At 37.5% G+C, this 16,886-nt stretch overlaps 1 protein-coding gene and 1 long non-coding RNA gene across 2 annotated transcripts; one reads left to right on the top strand and one right to left on the bottom strand.

Annotated features, from left to right (window-relative positions):
• The first annotated feature begins 1,266 nt into the window (after positions 1 to 1,266).
• LOC135790926 (uncharacterized) lies at positions 1,267 to 1,872 on the top strand. The gene is made up of 2 exons (XR_010547873.1): positions 1,267 to 1,318; positions 1,377 to 1,872. It is a non-coding gene; the product is annotated as an uncharacterized lncRNA (long non-coding RNA).
• Positions 1,873 to 4,077: 2,205 nt separating this feature from the next.
• On the bottom strand, positions 4,078 to 16,698 carry LOC135790921 (intermembrane lipid transfer protein Vps13-like). The gene is given in 19 exon segments (XM_065301205.1): positions 4,078 to 4,610; positions 4,689 to 4,944; positions 5,004 to 5,173; positions 5,234 to 5,473; positions 5,557 to 5,752; positions 5,808 to 5,970; positions 5,973 to 6,054; positions 6,114 to 6,289; positions 6,342 to 7,136; positions 7,139 to 7,706; positions 7,867 to 7,914; positions 8,016 to 8,231; positions 8,292 to 9,742; positions 9,796 to 10,162; positions 10,219 to 10,481; positions 10,535 to 14,596; positions 14,673 to 14,864; positions 14,929 to 15,015; positions 16,279 to 16,698. Coding segments are annotated over 19 exon segments (9,678 nt in total). The 5' UTR covers positions 16,379 to 16,698; the 3' UTR covers positions 4,078 to 4,364.
• Positions 16,699 to 16,886: the final 188 nt, after the last annotated feature.

Genomic DNA, 16,886 nt, shown 5'->3' on the forward strand with positions numbered 1-16,886 from the left:
GTACAATCACAAAAAAAGAACACCTCAATAACGCAAACCGTTCCCGAGATATGAACCAATTTCCACGACAAAACACGGAAAATATTGAAAATTGCCTAATTTTAAAGCCAATTTTAAGGGTGTTCCCGGCCGAATTCCAGGGGCGTCAAATGCGTTTTCTTTAAAATGACTCTTTTTCTACAATTACAAAAAAAGAACACTCCAATAACGCAAACCGTTCCCGAGATATGAGCCAATTTCCAGGACGGAACATACAAAATATTGAAAATTATTTTACTTTGAAGCCAATTTTGAGGGTGTTCCCGGCCGAATTCAGGGAGTGTCAAATGCGTATCCTTTAAAATGATTCTTTTCTACAACAACAAAAAAAGAACATCCCAATAAGGCAAACCGTTTCGGGGATTTGAGCCAATTTCCACGATAAAACATGAGAATTATTGAAAACTCCCAAATTTTAAAGTTAGTTTTTAGTGGGTTTGGGTATCATTTTGTTACCTGGATTATTTGCATCGGGTTCAATTCAATATCCGTAAATTGAAAATTATACGGTGGCCGTCGCACGACGACAGGTCACACGCGCACAAATTGCAAATCGCCTCAGAAACACGCTTAATAATACACACGACATTACGAAAACTCGATACCCTTTTGTTACCACTAAATACTGACAGTATGCGATTGTACTCGTATTAAGAAACACAATTTACTGAATTATATGAAATTCACAATTAGCGTGGCGAGCTGAAGCGCAGTATGCGAACCAACCAACCAACGGTAAAAATAAACTGACCTCTTATCATGTAATAATATACCTGCGTGCGCGAAAAGAGAAACTAACAAGCGCACGTCAAGGCTGAGTGTGAACATCGTAAACATAGATAAGACTACACACGGCCAATCTATGAACGCGACGTATTGAACAAAAACAACTGAAATACGAAATTTTGGCACACCTAGCGCAGCGTAGCGACAAATTTTTTTATGAATAAAAGTATTATTTACAAACATAAAAGTAAAACTGGAATAAAATAATTATTTTGAACAATCTCTTTGATATAAAATTGCAAAGCGTTCCCGAGATATGCGCCGATTTCCACAATGAAACATGAAAAATATTTAAAATTGCCTAATTTTGAAGCCAATTTTGAGGATGTTCCCGGCCGAATTCCAGGGGTGTCAAATACGTATCGTTTAACATGTCTCTTCCTTTACCAGAAGAAAAAGAGAACATCTCAATAATGCAAATCTATTTTAGACCTTCCTTATTTGTTTGTGAGGGCGCCCAAGTAATATCGTATAAAGCAATTATAAGTAATAAGTAGGTTTCAATTATATTTACCACAAACACAGCTCGTAATCTTCTTCGAAAATTTCAGCGGAAAATAAGAATGGTCTGACCAAGTCCAAATTTGTACACAAGCTAGTCACAAGGAATCGATGTCCGGTATCCGACGGCAACTCACCCACGAATGCACAGATACACATATGTTCTTAATACACACGCGAGACATCATTAGCAAGATTCCAAACACGTCTTTTAACGATAAATACTACCAACGATTACTAAATTACAATGCGCCTCGCACATTTCATCGCGGACATAACAGAACGTGGCTCGTAGCATGAACTGCGAAGGTGAACTGTTATCTTTAACGCTCAACTATTTTTAGTTAGAAGGTGCATCGATGCGCCACCTAAGATGACTTTACAATAACAACGAGTGCTGCGCAGAGTGGGGCATGCGTATGTATCAGTGTGAATCAGTGTGGCGACGTCTGAATAAATGAATGTAAACATGATAAATAATAAACATTGAATTAAATCTAAAATTTATTAGATACAATTTGTTTGGAATAAAGTGTGTACAAAACATCACTTGAATTAATTTTTACGTCATTAACACTCAAATCCAAATCATTCAGACTGACTGCATCAATAAATAGCATTTCAGGTAACTGTGTTAGCCGGTTATTAGACAATTTCAAAACTTTCAATTTTGTCAATCCTTTAAATAAATCTGCATCAATACTCTCCAAATAATTATCATTTAAATAAATTACTTCAATGTTTTGTGAGTTTTCAAACATGTGTTTGCCAAGTTTAGTTAAACTACACTCATTTAACCGCACATTTTTTAAATTATTCAAATTTGCTAATAGATTATCTGGTAAACTAGTCAAACGTTTATTTCTGGCAATTCGTACACTCTCCAACTGTGGGTTATGACTAAAAAGTCCGTACGGTAATGATTCTAGTTGATTAGATTCTAAATTTATTGTTTTGAGATTTTTCAAATGCAAAAACACATCATTCGGTAGTGTTTTTAATGAATTTCGTGACAATTCCAAAGCCTGAAGATTTTCCAAATCATGAAAATGTAAGCTTTGAATATCAGTTATGTAATTGCCCCAAAGATGTAATGTTTTTAATTGTTTCAAACCTTCAAATATATGTAAATCAAGATTAACAATATTGTTCTGTGCCAATTGTAGACTTACAATTGTTTCGTCAAACTTTTGATTTACGTTCACAATTTTATTAAAATTTAAAGAGATGTCTTTTAAATTCAACATGTTTTTAAAAAGTTTAAATGGTATGTCGATTAAGTTATTATTTTCCAAGTTGAGAGTTTCAATTGAATCCAAAATTTGAGTATTATTGCTGAATAGAAGAGTGTCACTTAAAATATTTGACCGCAACGATAAATATTTCGGTGTTGTAGCACTTATCAGCCATTCCAAATCTTCATTAGATTGAGTAAGATTGCAATGTGACACTTTGACATCTTCCACTGAACCAAGGCGCACTTTTTTTAAATGACTTATATTTCCGTTTTGTCGTAGCACTTCTATAACTGATTGCACTGAATAATCGGCGTTATTGTATGCGTTCCAATTTAACGGGGGTAAACATTGTACCAAAAGAGTAGCGTTAATTCGGTAGTAAAGTTGCATTTGATCGTCAGTAAAATCCGGGCAATGAATTTCCACGGGAAGTGCCGAATCGGTCGGCTGGAGACAATCGCATGTTGTTATTGACTTACAACTTTTAAATCCATTGAAATCGATATCAAATTGGATCGTGCGTTGTGCGCAAACCAAAAGAATAGCAACTATTATGCTGGGTGTATTATTGGGTAATTTCGACATCATTTAGTTTAAGAAAAATGTCGTCTAGACTGTAAAGATCAATTAATTTGATATAGAGTATTGATAAGTAAGAAGAATGTGTGTACTTACATATAATATTACTCGCTATAACTCGATGGTGGGTCATTTCCCAATCAATTGTAGAATTAAAATAAAGTGCGCTTCTGTGTAGGATGAACGCATGTGAAAGGTAATTTATATTCGTAATTACCTCTGAATTACGCACGAAAACTTAAACTGTCATTAACATTTTTATCATTATGTGAAAGGTATGAATCAAAACGTAAACACTTAAAACATTAGTTTAGTATTTCCCATTTTGCATTGTTTTTTAATTGTTAGAATGTATTTTCTTTTTATTAATATTGAGATAAGTATTTTAAATCGCGACGCAATACAAAAGTATAAGGAACAGAAAATAGGCAGAAAAAAATAACAACAAACATAGGAGATAAAAACACGCGATGTACGCACTTCGCCGAGTTTATCAAAGAACGTGTTCTGTAGCAGAAGATGCGACGGTGCACGGTAATCTTCAACGCTCGACTATTTTTAGTTAAAATGTGCATCGATGCGCCACCTACGAATTCTTTAGAATACCTCTACTTCAATGTCACAACTTATAGAGTGTTTCGTAAAGTGTGGAGGTGCATATGTGTCAGTGAGAATGTTTGACTAAGTCAGTGAGTGTTCAACTTTGTTAAAGAGGGGCATCCGTGTCGGTGTGACACACGTACACAAAAGTGTGCACGCACCTCCCAATCTAAATAAGTAGCATTTTAACATCAAAATGCCATAACTCATACCTAGATGACGCTAGAAATGTTCATATTTAAACTTACGTTTATAATTACTCTGCAGAAAGTAACTTAAACATTTAATCCAATATAATTATAATAATTAAATTTGGCAGAGTAATAATTGGGCAATCTTTTAAAAAAATGTATTTAATAAAAAGCTTAGTATGCAAGCTTAAATAACAACTCACGAGTAAACGCAAATAATTAAAGACATCAATGTTAAATGCGTGCTTTTTGCCCAATATAAGACCCAATTAAAGAAAAACATTAGATTCAAAGTATTTAAATACTAGTTTAGAAAAATGTAGCTGTATATAAAGTATTTCACACTGGCAATTAGAAGTATGAATTAAAACAATTTATAACTCTTTGATATACATACATATTTTGTTAAACTTTATAAACCTGTAAACAATTACGGGTGCCTTGATTCACGAGGAGCCATACCCTCGCCCAGGTCATTCTTCTCACCTATGACCACAAACTTGGACAATTCTTCAACGATGCGGTCACAAATCTTAGGATTCGAAACTAAAAGTATTTTTGATGCATCATTTCCTTTGAAGAGGCCTTTCTTTTTGGAATCAACAAATATCTGAACACCCTTTTGTACTACGACAGGATAATCATCAATTTCTTGCCATATATGAGTCCATTCCATCTGTAGAAAAGATAGATTTAATACAAAAATGTCCCAGCCGCCATAAAACCAATGCTATATTAAAATTATATCACGTACCTGCCATCCACCAAACATATCATTATGAGAAATGTAAGCTATGCGTTTGTCAGTCATCAGGAAAACTTCCTTCTTCTCAATGATAGTAAAATGTCCAACGTAAATATCGGTCGAATAATATTTGCCCTTTTCTAAATCAGCAAGTAATTTATTACCAGCTGCACTGTGAGGATTGAATGGTTTCACTAATTTATCAATCTGGATAAATCTAGGCGTACGCAGGCGTGTCACATAAGCTGAATTAAATTCAGCAACTCTATTAAACACAAAAGTATTTGCATTATATAATAACATTTTCTGAAAAGGATTTGTTACCTTTTAACTGATTCAAATGATGAACTGGCAAAGTCCATTACACCTGCAGTTGGTCGAGCTACCAAGCCAACAGCTCCTTTTCCTAGACCCTTAAAGAAACCGCCAATTCCTTGCTCCTTGGCACCTGAGATTGGCTTCGTGAACACACCGGTAACTCCGTCAAAAACGCCCTGAAACATACGCATTTATGCAAAAATTTTGCTTCACATTTAAATGTTTGTTTAAATTACCATGACAAGACCTTTGCCACCTCGGGCGAAACCTTCTTTAACAGTGGCAGGACGTTTATTAATTTGATCACGGCGTTTTCGTTGAAATTCTTTGTCGAATGACAAAGCAGCGATGCCTTTGCCCATTGCGCCTGTAATTCGCGAAACTGCACCAGCAGCCCCGCCAAATGTATGGCCGAAAAGAGAGGCTACACCAAAAGCAAGTCCTTCGGCAAATTCGCCAGGACCTTGAATTGCGCCCTAAAACAGAATTTATTGAATTGAAAATTTGCGTTTACAAGAAACATTTCGGAATGTTTGTCCTAATATTTTCATTTTCTGACCTGGAAAGGTTCATAGAACAAATCCTCCACTCCTTTCGTAATGCCCAAGACCAAACCGTACGGATTTCCAATTACATCCAACCCCAACACAAGCACATAAAGCTGTTTCACTGTTTGTCCAACATAATGCGCGGTTGCCTCACTAATGAGTTGTTTTTGGGTAAGGAAAGAATATTCCCTTTCAAAGTACGCCAACCTATAACAGGACCAATCATTAATGGCCGCCCAAAACTACTATCGAAAGTACATACTTGAAAACAACATCCTGCATGTCTGTCAACGTGACTCCAATACCCTGCAATAAAACACCAAGAAAAACAGGAATATTTCCCATTCCAGACGACTGCCCACCCTGTGTCATGGAGAAACTGACGTGTATCTTCAACGGTGAAAAATGCAGCAAGTCATAGAAACTTTTTGTTCTTGAATAGATATTTGCGTCGCATGTGAATACAGTGCATCAGAAACTCTCTGCACATCATTCAAAAAGTGTTCTTTCTGGAATTAAAGAAATAAAACAAGAAGTACCACAGAACAGTGCCATCAGAAAACGTTACCTGTTCTTCTTCTGACTTTGCTGAGGTATCGAACACCTCCATTATAGAGTTAACGAAACCTAAATCCACTTTCACGTGGAATTCTTGGACCAAAACTTTGAAGTATTTGTACTGTTGAATCTGACTGTTTTTCATCAAGAGTTGAACAATACTTAATTCAGCAAATGGCTTATTAGCTAAAAATTAATCAGTCATTATTTTGTACTTATTAAAACCTTTAAAACTCACCATCAGTGATAACAACTGATTTTGGAGGTGGTACAGGTGCCAACAAAACAGGGAAAGTACAATCATGCAGCTGATTATCAATCTGTAATCGATTTATCTTAGCGTGCAGTTGCATCTGATGTTCCGATGTTTTCATCTGCACCCAAACACCCGTCTGGAATCTTCGTTGAATTTTGCGTTTTCTAGGCTTAATCTGCACCATTTCCTCAAAATCAACTTCCATGTGTGGTTCAAATGCTACAACAGATCCCGACGCTTCCTCTGTTGATGCTTTCAATAAATATTGCTGGTATTCTCGTTCAATAGTCATATTAAGAGCGGTATTCATCTGCTTGAATCTTCTTCCATTATGCTTACAAGTCTCCCAAATGATTCCAGTGGAAGCAATGCCAATATATACAATTTCCTGACGCAATAAATTGTTTACCACTGAAAGACCCAACCCATGAAGCGATAGGGTAATTTCCCTATCAATAATCTCAAACTGTTTTGTAGCTTGCGCATTGTCCGCTACATTTTGATCACATGTAAATAACAAAACTCTCTGCATACCGTCCAGGAACGACACCCAGTACACATCTATATTATTAGCAACCTGGTAACTTCCCACTCCATCCATTCGCAGTTCATTTTCTTCTTGACCCTTGTTGCCCGTTTCCCATACAAGGACCCGATCAGAAGATGGATAATCCCAAGTAAAATACATATTGTGATCGGGTAGTAACCTGTGAATATGTATCGACTTCTTCTCCCAGATGTTCATTGTATGCGGTGTATTATTGATAAGCAATGCGGGGCCATTCCCTTGTCGTACAGCGCTAAGTTAATATACACTGCACCTTCAGTTAACTGAATATCCACGTTGATACCTCCAACTTTATTCTTTAGCTTCACTAAAGTCGTGTGGCTTTCAGTGATCAAGAAAGGTATACTTATCTCATCACTATCCTTAATTCTCACTCGAATAAATTTATCATCAGTTTCAGTTATTGGCCAGAATGCAATACAAGACTTGGGACTGGCCTCCAACCATTTATCGCCGGGACGTTTATCTTCCTGGCACTCAATAGCACGGATGGACTGGTTTATAATAACAAAATACGGTGTAAACGTGATCATCTTAGTGAGGCCGTTGTAGGAGAGCTCGTTTTGTACGCCGATTTGATAAAGTCTGCTGTTTTCAGTGCACATAATCACACCAGAGGAGCCTGCTACATCAATGGAGAATTTTTCACACCATTCCCCTTGGTTGACCTTTACGCAAGCCTTCTTCTTGCCGAAAAAGTTTCTAGCATTGAATGAGAACAAAATCGGTTCTCTTAGGTACGCTGGATGGTATAGAACGTTGGTATTTTCATCTGTTGTCTAGAATAATTCATATTATAATTAAACTTATGATAGGATTATGGCGCAAAACAAAATTTAAAAGCAATATCTCCGAATATTAGTCTACAAGTTGTTACAAAAAAAACAAAACAATGAACTGCAAAGTAACTTGTTAAGAAACCTAATTGAATGGGGATACCTTAAGAGGACTGCCGGAGTTTTCATTTTTCTCAGTTTTCTTAGATTTCTAAAATGCGATCAAATTGAAATTGAATCAACCGTTAAATATTAAAATACTTAGCGCATTACATTATATAGAAATAAAAGTTTAAGGACGTAAAAACTTACCCGATAACTTAAAATAAGGCCGGTTTTGTTTATCATCCAGAATGGACAATACAGGGACATAATATAGCTCCCTTCTTGATTCAAGCAATGCATGCCGAGGTCCAGGGACATTTTCGCGATACTGTCGTGACTGTCCAGAGTCCAAACCGAAAATTGAGGTGGCATGAGTGCAATTTCCCGCCGGCATACCCAAGATTTGTCCAAATATTTGGGCAACTAAACAGATATAAAAACCAGAATGACTTACGTTGTTTTAATCATATTTATACCTCATACCTTAATAACCACTTCCGTTTGACCAGGATCCACATTCGGCAACTCAAGTGAATTACCCGGGGTGATAACAACCCCGATTGGTTCAACCACGCTCAATTGTACGTCATATGGAAGACAATTTCGGAAGATAACTGCCGGTCGCAGATTAATAAAATACATGGTGCTCGACATGGTATGCTTGGTGGTATTCTCGTAGAAGATTTGTTTCATTTCACCAACTACCTTAATCACAAACGATTTTCCCTGGTCCGTCTTGGACACACAAACCAAACTTTTATTCACCGCAACATTCAGTTGCAAATCCTTCCACACATACGGTGTTCTAGTGATCGAATACCCCTCAACGGAAAAGAATAACTCAGAAGTTGCAGAATACACTGCGTTCAGCGGGACGTAAAGTGTGGCATTCGGTTGAATTGTTTCGATCAACTCCAGCTCATTCCCAGAGTGCCTCATGTAGTAAATGTCAATGGGGACGTTGAAACAATTATGTACCTGAACAACACTGCTCAAAGTGATGATATTAATGCCGTTCACAACGGTAACAGTTGAGACAACTCCCCAGTTTGCTGCTTTATCTTTTTTAGCGTTGTTTGTATCTGGAAGTCGGTAGTATCTACTCACAGCTCGCATATAAGGCAGGGATAACGTAATCTGAAACTCGGGTATCTCTACGGAAATAAATTTTTCTTTTAGAGTAGCACCATAGCTGCAGAAAGACTCAATTTTATCAGTTGGATTGCGTTGAGAGACCGGGTCCAAGAAAACTTCACTGTTTTGCTTCATTTCGATCTGGGTCGCCGAAACATTACTTTTGTGTATCAACTCATTCGGATTTAAATTTAAAATTACATCTGTGCCAATTGTATTGACTATTTTATACAGCCCAGTAACCTCTTCGCGTTTTAAATCTTCAGAAGATGCTTTTGTGGCAGCACTGAACATTTTGGAAACGTTTGTGAAAACTTCCAGCGCGGTTTTGGTAATGGTTACTTCAAGATTGTGCGATGATGAAATATCAATTGTCATGGCCGGTTGCGGCACAATTTCTTTTGTTGCAGAAACAACGTCGTCCACATTTTCCTCCGAATCATCTTCTTTTTCATTCACGTTTATTTCGAAGCGGATTTCCCAAGGAGTCGTTTTCGGTTCAGATTGATTCTCTGAATCTATGATAACAGGTTCAATGATTGGTTCCCACAAAGCTAGAAGATTGTTGTAGTAGCCCATTTGCAGTGATAGAGTTGCTTCGAAAAATAATTGCGAAGACCAGTTGGATACTTTTCCCGAAAATGACGACTCCAATGCTAGAATCGGGTAAGTTTTGTGACCGACACCCGCTTGGAGTGTAATTATTATTTGCGGGACGTGAACCAAACACATTTCAGTGAGGTGTTTCACTTTCTCTGCAGGTAGAGCCAGTTTGGTTGTTAGAGCGTCTTCAGCTTCATCTAAAACACCAATAAAATACAGAATAAAGAAAATTTCACAAAAACGGCCCAACCTGTTTGCAAGAACCAAAATTGCTTGTTCTGGCGCATTTTCCATAAATTAGACATATCACTCAGTTCCTCCCTGATAGTCTTCCGCATTTCGCCAGTGGCGGAGATAGTTGTTAAGACATTGTTCAACAATTCAATTGTATAAACCGAAACACCAATATAAATAGTCGTAAGGTACGCCTCAACGTGAATACCTTTACCTTCGGGTGTGGAACCTGCAATACTCAATGTAAACGGCTCCAGGAACATATTCTTCGTACTTTCGCGGATATCCGGATCAAACATGCAGGTGTACATTTGAAAATCTGATAGCGAGCCGTTGATCGTTTGTTTTTCACCAATCATGCGTAATCTCATCATTAATTCACACTAAAACACAGTTTTTTTAAAACATTTCCTAAAAAATACAAATTTGAAATTATTACGTTGAGAATCAAGGCCCTGGTATTCAAATCATCAACATTTTCCACTAGAATCACATCCGGTTTCTCTAACTTTATCGCAATCGATATCAACCCATTCGTTGCCGTGGATTTCTCGGTCTTTTTTCGGTCAACTGAAGCAGCGGACTTTTTCATTGCAGGTCTCGACGTGTCTTTGTTGTCGGTCCCTTCTTGGAAGAAACTAGCAAGCCTCAATAAATACTCGACTGATAAAATGAACGTTACGCTGTACACTCGTAAATCAACTAAAAATGTAAAAATTTACTAAAAACAATCTCAGCAAAATGTAAAAACTCACTAAAAATATCAGATTTCTTCATTTGTAGTGTCATATCAACCATATTCCGATTCTCATGTAAAATGCTGTTAGTTTCCAAAGACATCCCTATATGGGTTTGCCCTGGGACGATTGTAGGTGTCCGATAAAATATCTCAGAAATCATGTCATCTCGATTAGGCCTGGTATCACTCAGCACCAGATTCATCAACAGTAAATTATTCGTGATTGAATTATTTGACAACATTCTCCCTTTCACCAGTAAACCTTGCATGGACAACTCTCCTAGACCAATCCTTGTAGTAAAAGAATCAAAGTCCGTTTCGTGCACATTGAACAGATTGATTTTGAATGAATGCATTGCAAAGTTCCAGCGGAAATTGGTCTTTATATAAGCATCTTCATTATCATCTTGCAAGGCTCGGGTTTGTGATGATTCAGTTGTAGAAATCATACTCTCATCAGTAATGGTAGCAACGTCATGTAAATCAGCATGTGTGGACGTGCATTTATGCACACTACCTTCGCTCATGTTCTCATTCAGAATCTTCATCAACGTTCGATAATCATTTTGGCCCATTTTCAGGTGCATATTATCAATGATTCCATTCACATCAATATCAGGTATAGCCGTGTACCACAGTGATAGATTGCGATTCACCGACAACGTGAAACTCAACGGTTCCAGAATGGGAATTTTGGATTTAACATCCAGATGTTTCGTTAGGGAAATGCTATAGATGCCAAGCTGAACAAGTTTCAACTGCATTTCGTCAAGGACAGCATTATGGCCCTTTTCATTCATGGTTTCAAGAGAGTTGAACTCATTGGTGATTGTAATTAAACCCAAATCAATAAAGAGACCATTTAGACTCGTTGATTTTTCAGGGACTGTAATTTCCGGCGCGTTTAGTCGAATATCCAATTTCATTTTCGTCGCTTTTTCATAAATATTCTCGATATTCTCCTTGGCAACTTGCGCAGCTTTCTGTGACGCAGCCACAATGGCTTCCCGTGCGACAGTGAATGAATTCAAAAAGTTCAACATTGTAGAAATGTACCAGAAAACAAAAGATACCCGAATCTTGCCCAAAGTAGCTTTTATGTGTATATCACATTCATCATGCGCTGGTTGATTGTACAAAATAATCGCCAAATCAATCGCCTTCTCCATTTGATCCACCGCAATAATTTTCGAATGTAAAGTCTTCGAATTCAAATCCATCACGGAAATACCATTCAAATAACACTGAATCTTTGTGAAGTGGTCAGTCAGGATCACATCCGAATGCAAACCGGATATCGCTATCGATGATATAGGTTGTTCCCGATAGAAACAAATATCAATCTGGGCAAGATTCGCGGTTACTTTGAATGAAATCTCATCTGATATCACCTGTATCTTTTCTCGGGTAACTTCTATAGCATTTTTCATGGCGTCTTTCACCAATTGAAGACTACTCATCGAAGACACAGAATTCCTACGGGATCTTGCAACGCTGTCATTTTCCGCGAAAGCCATCTGAATCTCATTCAGATGCCTAACCAAATCAATCAACGCATCATGATTCAAAAACAGCTCCAAAACAGCGAAATCAACATCGAGAATCGTCAATGTTCGATTATAAGTAGTAGCAAATTCAGGATGAGATCTCTGAACCTGTGTAAAATCAACCTTAAACAATTTATTCTCATCACTGAGTGGTGTGTTGATTACGGGCAGCGGCGGGAGATTTTTAATAAATTGAATCATCTTTATACTCTCCAAACCAAGCGCCACATGTCTTATCGAAGTTTTCTCATAGAACGCCATTGTTAATGACGTCAACTGTATATCAAAGACATCAGTAGTTTCATCAGCGATAGTCTCTTGATGTGTAAACAGAAATCGGAAGTTCTGCAGTTCAAACTTGACCCTCGCCAGAGTCATTTGCACCTTATTCTGATTATCTTGTGCAGTTTTTGATTGATTCATTGCGCGTTTCGCTGCTCTACTGGTTTTATCACCGATTATTTTCAGGGATGATGTGCTGACTGATCGGGTGAGTTTCACCTGTTCATCTGTGAATTGCGCCGATAATGACTGAACCAAACTCAGCGCCAAGTGTAATCTTGCATCGGCTATACTAAAGAATACACTAGGCACTTCAGCAGATATTTTACACAAAGGTAAAGAAGGATCCTGAATAATACAAGTTTCCAGTAATATTGATAAATTTATAGGGCATAACATGTGCATCGGTGTGATTGTGGCCAGAAGCAGTTGATCCAACCACTTTTCATCACTCTGTGCGACCAAAACTTGCAAACCAGTCAAATCGATCTGGAATCTATCATAGGATTGAAGAATCATGTGATCCATGACTTCGGTTTTAGCAAAACCAGACTTTATCAAATCAGTCACAGCTTTCATATCAGTATTAAGCAATGATTTGATCAATAATGTACCGAGGTTAATCACCAGGACATTATCAGCGCCAGAATACAACCCGCTATGAGGAATAATAACAATAGGTGCTGATAGTTTCAGATAAATATCAAGTTTGGTGTGTTTTTCAATAACAGACTGCAAACCTAGTGCAGATTTCTCTTTAGCATCGTTTAATTGTTGTGCGGTTGCTCTGGAAAGCTCGTCAAGAGCACTAGAAGAAGGCACATGGAAAACTTTGATGACTTCCTGGATGGTAACGAAGTCATAAGTCACTTGTAACGGGTTAGCAGTCAAATGCACCCTGTTACCGTTGATCATATCCAACGGATTCATCTCGAACATGATTTCAACCAGGTTCACCTGGTCACCTTGATGGTTAACATTCGATGTGATTATCTCTGGAAGGATATCTCCTTGTAACACACCAGTTACCAGTAGATTACCAATGAATCCCTGCACTTTGAGGCCGTTTTGTTTTGGTCTCCTAGCAATACTACTCTTTACATCAGTAAGTTTTAATTTAACAACGCTCTGTAGCTGACTCTCATCGTTCCGGATGTTGAATTTGAACTGTTTTAGCTCAAAACGTACAACAGTATCGATATATTTTGTTGGGTAAGCTGCAGGTGCGTCATTTTCGTTGTAATCTATAGCTGCAAACAATTTCTGCTTCTCATCGGGTGTCATAGCTGCTTGGAAGCGTTTCAGGTAATTCTTAGCCTCCTCGTCGTCATCTGAAGCTTTAGAAGCGCCAAACCATCCACTAAACCAACCTTTGGGTTGTTTCTCTTTACGCATTTTATCCAACATCTCCACCTCCATTGCAATCCGCTGCCTGATCAATACTAAATTATACAAATCTAATGTCTTCTCACATCTGGTCAATTCCTCTTCGACTTCCTTTGGTACCTTTTTAGATGTCAACTTGGTTTTGTATAATTCTCCATAAGATTTGCATATTTCACGATGATTACACATATGATTCCAGTCCCAGTTTCTTTTCCGGCGTTTTATCTCAGTTTCCAAGATGCATGTGTACGCAAACTTCCACCATTCACGCGCATGATCCTTATAAGGTACATTCGGTCTGTATTTTCTAAATGGGAGACCTACCATCTGCAGCTGCATGGAATCAGCAAACGTGACTATATCCCGATACTGACGCATTGATATACCAACAGATAAAGTCTCGATTTTTAACTCTGCGTGCGCTTTGGGAGCTTCAAAAGGTGGAGAATTGTGTTCTGGTTTCGGATTCAGAACAAGCCTAGATTCGGAGTTAATCGGGCCGAGGATGTAGTTATACTTATCCGGTTTTGATTGTCTGTTGGCAATATCTCTAATAAAAAGTTCCCGACGTTGATCTTCAGGTATTTCCGAAAACATTTCAGTGCCACAGTTCCAATAAACCGCCAGACCTTCAAGAGTGACGATTTTGTAGATTTTCTGGACAACATCTTGAAGAACCGTCGGCTTCCAATCTTCATTTGTTGTTTGCACGATGAGATTGCTCAATGTGGCACCCATAGCAAAGGGGGCGGCAAGAGAGCGGTCTTCGTAACGAATATGAATATCTTTTATTTTCAATTGGACATTCTTGATGATTTGCGTTACTAATTTCTCAACGAATGTATCATCAGCTTTGGCTTTGACTAAATTTATCGTAAAAATATATTATTTTATTATAGAATAATTGTTAATTTGTTTTGTTTATGTGTTGAGTAATACCTTCAGCAAGTTTTTTTCGATCGTCAATTCGTTGAAGTTCGGCAATTTTGTTCTCGAACACGCGTTGTTCTTCCTTCTCCGCATTGTATTCGACTTGATTGTTCGGCGCGAGAAGGAGATAGAGTCCTTCGATAGTAGCTTCGACCGAAGCTCCATATAAATTGGACCAGGGGATTTTTACAACCAATTTATCTAACAGGCAATGCAATGTAACGTAATAAAGTATTTTTATCTTACTCGCGAATGTTTTTATTACCTAGGCGTCCGTAAATTGTTTGAATAGGGAGGTCCAGCTCCTTTAGTGCGTTTTGTTTTAGGTGTAAATTGGTGAGGACGATGTCGCCTTAAAATTACATTATCGAATATTATTTATATTGCAGAATTTGAATAGGAATTATAGGTTTTAGAAATGTTGTCATAATTTCAACGCAAATTTACATTTATAAACATTTTTGATATCTTGGAAACGCAAAACCAGAAGAGAGAAAGAGGAACCCTAAAAGCTGCCATTTGGATTTGTACCACTCACGAACGAATTTATATCTCCTCCTTTTACACCTGCAAAAGTCCCGCAAAAAGTGGAAGGAACCGGCGTACTGTTTGCGCTCGGGTCGCGCATTGTTTATATTCGAATTTGCACGTGTATAGTCACAGACCCACTCCACCTACCCCCACCACTTTTGCTGGTAGCCCTCTCCTCTAACCTTTTCTCTCTTCGGTTCGTGTTACAGATGATTCCCATTCTCACTTCTTCCGTAGTTTCAATAACTTGTTAAATGCCAAAATAAATAATTTCTAAAACATATAATCAATTTTCTACGATAATTAACTGAAAACCACAAACCTAAAACCGCAAAATAATGAGTATTATTCAAAAAAAAGTAGAAATCATTGGCGTTCCGCGCATTTAACACCAATCACATGGTTATTTATAGAATTTTCATTGCTTTTCAGAAACCCGGCTCGTTAGTCACTAGGCTAACTAGGCAGAATCGACAAGCATGAACATATTTCGAACCAGATAGTGAATGAACACAATATTTGTTGCATTCGTAAACACTGATGTATTTAAAAGCATGATGTCATGATATTATGGTCGGCATTCTTTTCACGTTGATTACAAAAGGTCACATTATGTAAATGTCGCCTAATTGAGGCCAAACAATCACAAAAATTGAACTCCAATCACATTATCAATTTTAATAACAATTATAATAAAACTGTAACGTTAATCATCATTTTAATGATGCTAACGATGATTTCATCGAGATGTAGAGCAGCGTTATTTTGTTTTTTACTAAATGTAAAAACTACTCATTAAAATCTAGCTAGAATTGAATTCCACATAAAATAATACACATTTACGAGTAGAATTTAATGCAGCATATAATTCAGAAAAAAATCTCCTTCTAGTTTACTCTGTGTCTGAAAAATTTGATAAAATCCCAAAAAAACATGGCGCACATTTCAAAATTGTGTGTGTTTAGCTTTAGAAAGCGTGTATACATCCCACTATAACCTATATTCGCAAACACTCATATTTATTTTTATCTGTTGAATGTAAACTACTTTAAACTGAAATGTAGATGCCAATCTCTCATCCTACCTCCCCATATTCCCAATTTCAGCTGCTTGCTATCCAAGTTCTCGATGTAATCGCCGAGGAAGCGATTCAACACATCGGTGACCACCGACTCGAAAACCATCCTGCTTTTGTTCTTCTATTCTTCGACGTAATAATATCCGAATGTCTTCATGCGCAATTCTAATCACAATTCACTCTCAAGTTAAATTCACGTGTGATTTCATGATTATTTCACAAATGCGCACCGTATGGGCACCATGTTTACATGTGTCAAATTTTGATCGAAATTTAAGCGCCGCCGCATACGCTGTGTCCCAACAAGTCGGAAACACGGAGCGCACGTAAAATTCGATTAGATTTTCACACGCAACTCGGCGTGCTGCTACTCACTGAAATAAATCGTGAGTTGACGCCGTTAAAACCATTTCGGCGTTGCGATGTGGTGGAAGATTTGTATTACGCGTGCGCGGATTGCGTCATCGAATCAGAACGTAAAGTTTTTTATATCTATTTGTTTTTAATGCAAAATTTGTCAATGAACTCGCAGTATGTAGGTTGATCTGCGTAAATGTATTACTTTTTTGCAATTTGTGCAAATACTCAGGTGTGCCAGGTTGTTGGTTGTTTAT

This window comes from Atheta coriaria, unplaced genomic scaffold (genome assembly GCF_025399875.1).
Source record: "Atheta coriaria isolate IRGN ID8LTWV9N9 unplaced genomic scaffold, Caltech_Dcor_3.1 hic_scaffold_4_pilon, whole genome shotgun sequence".
Taxonomy (NCBI): domain Eukaryota; kingdom Metazoa; phylum Arthropoda; class Insecta; order Coleoptera; family Staphylinidae; genus Dalotia; species Dalotia coriaria.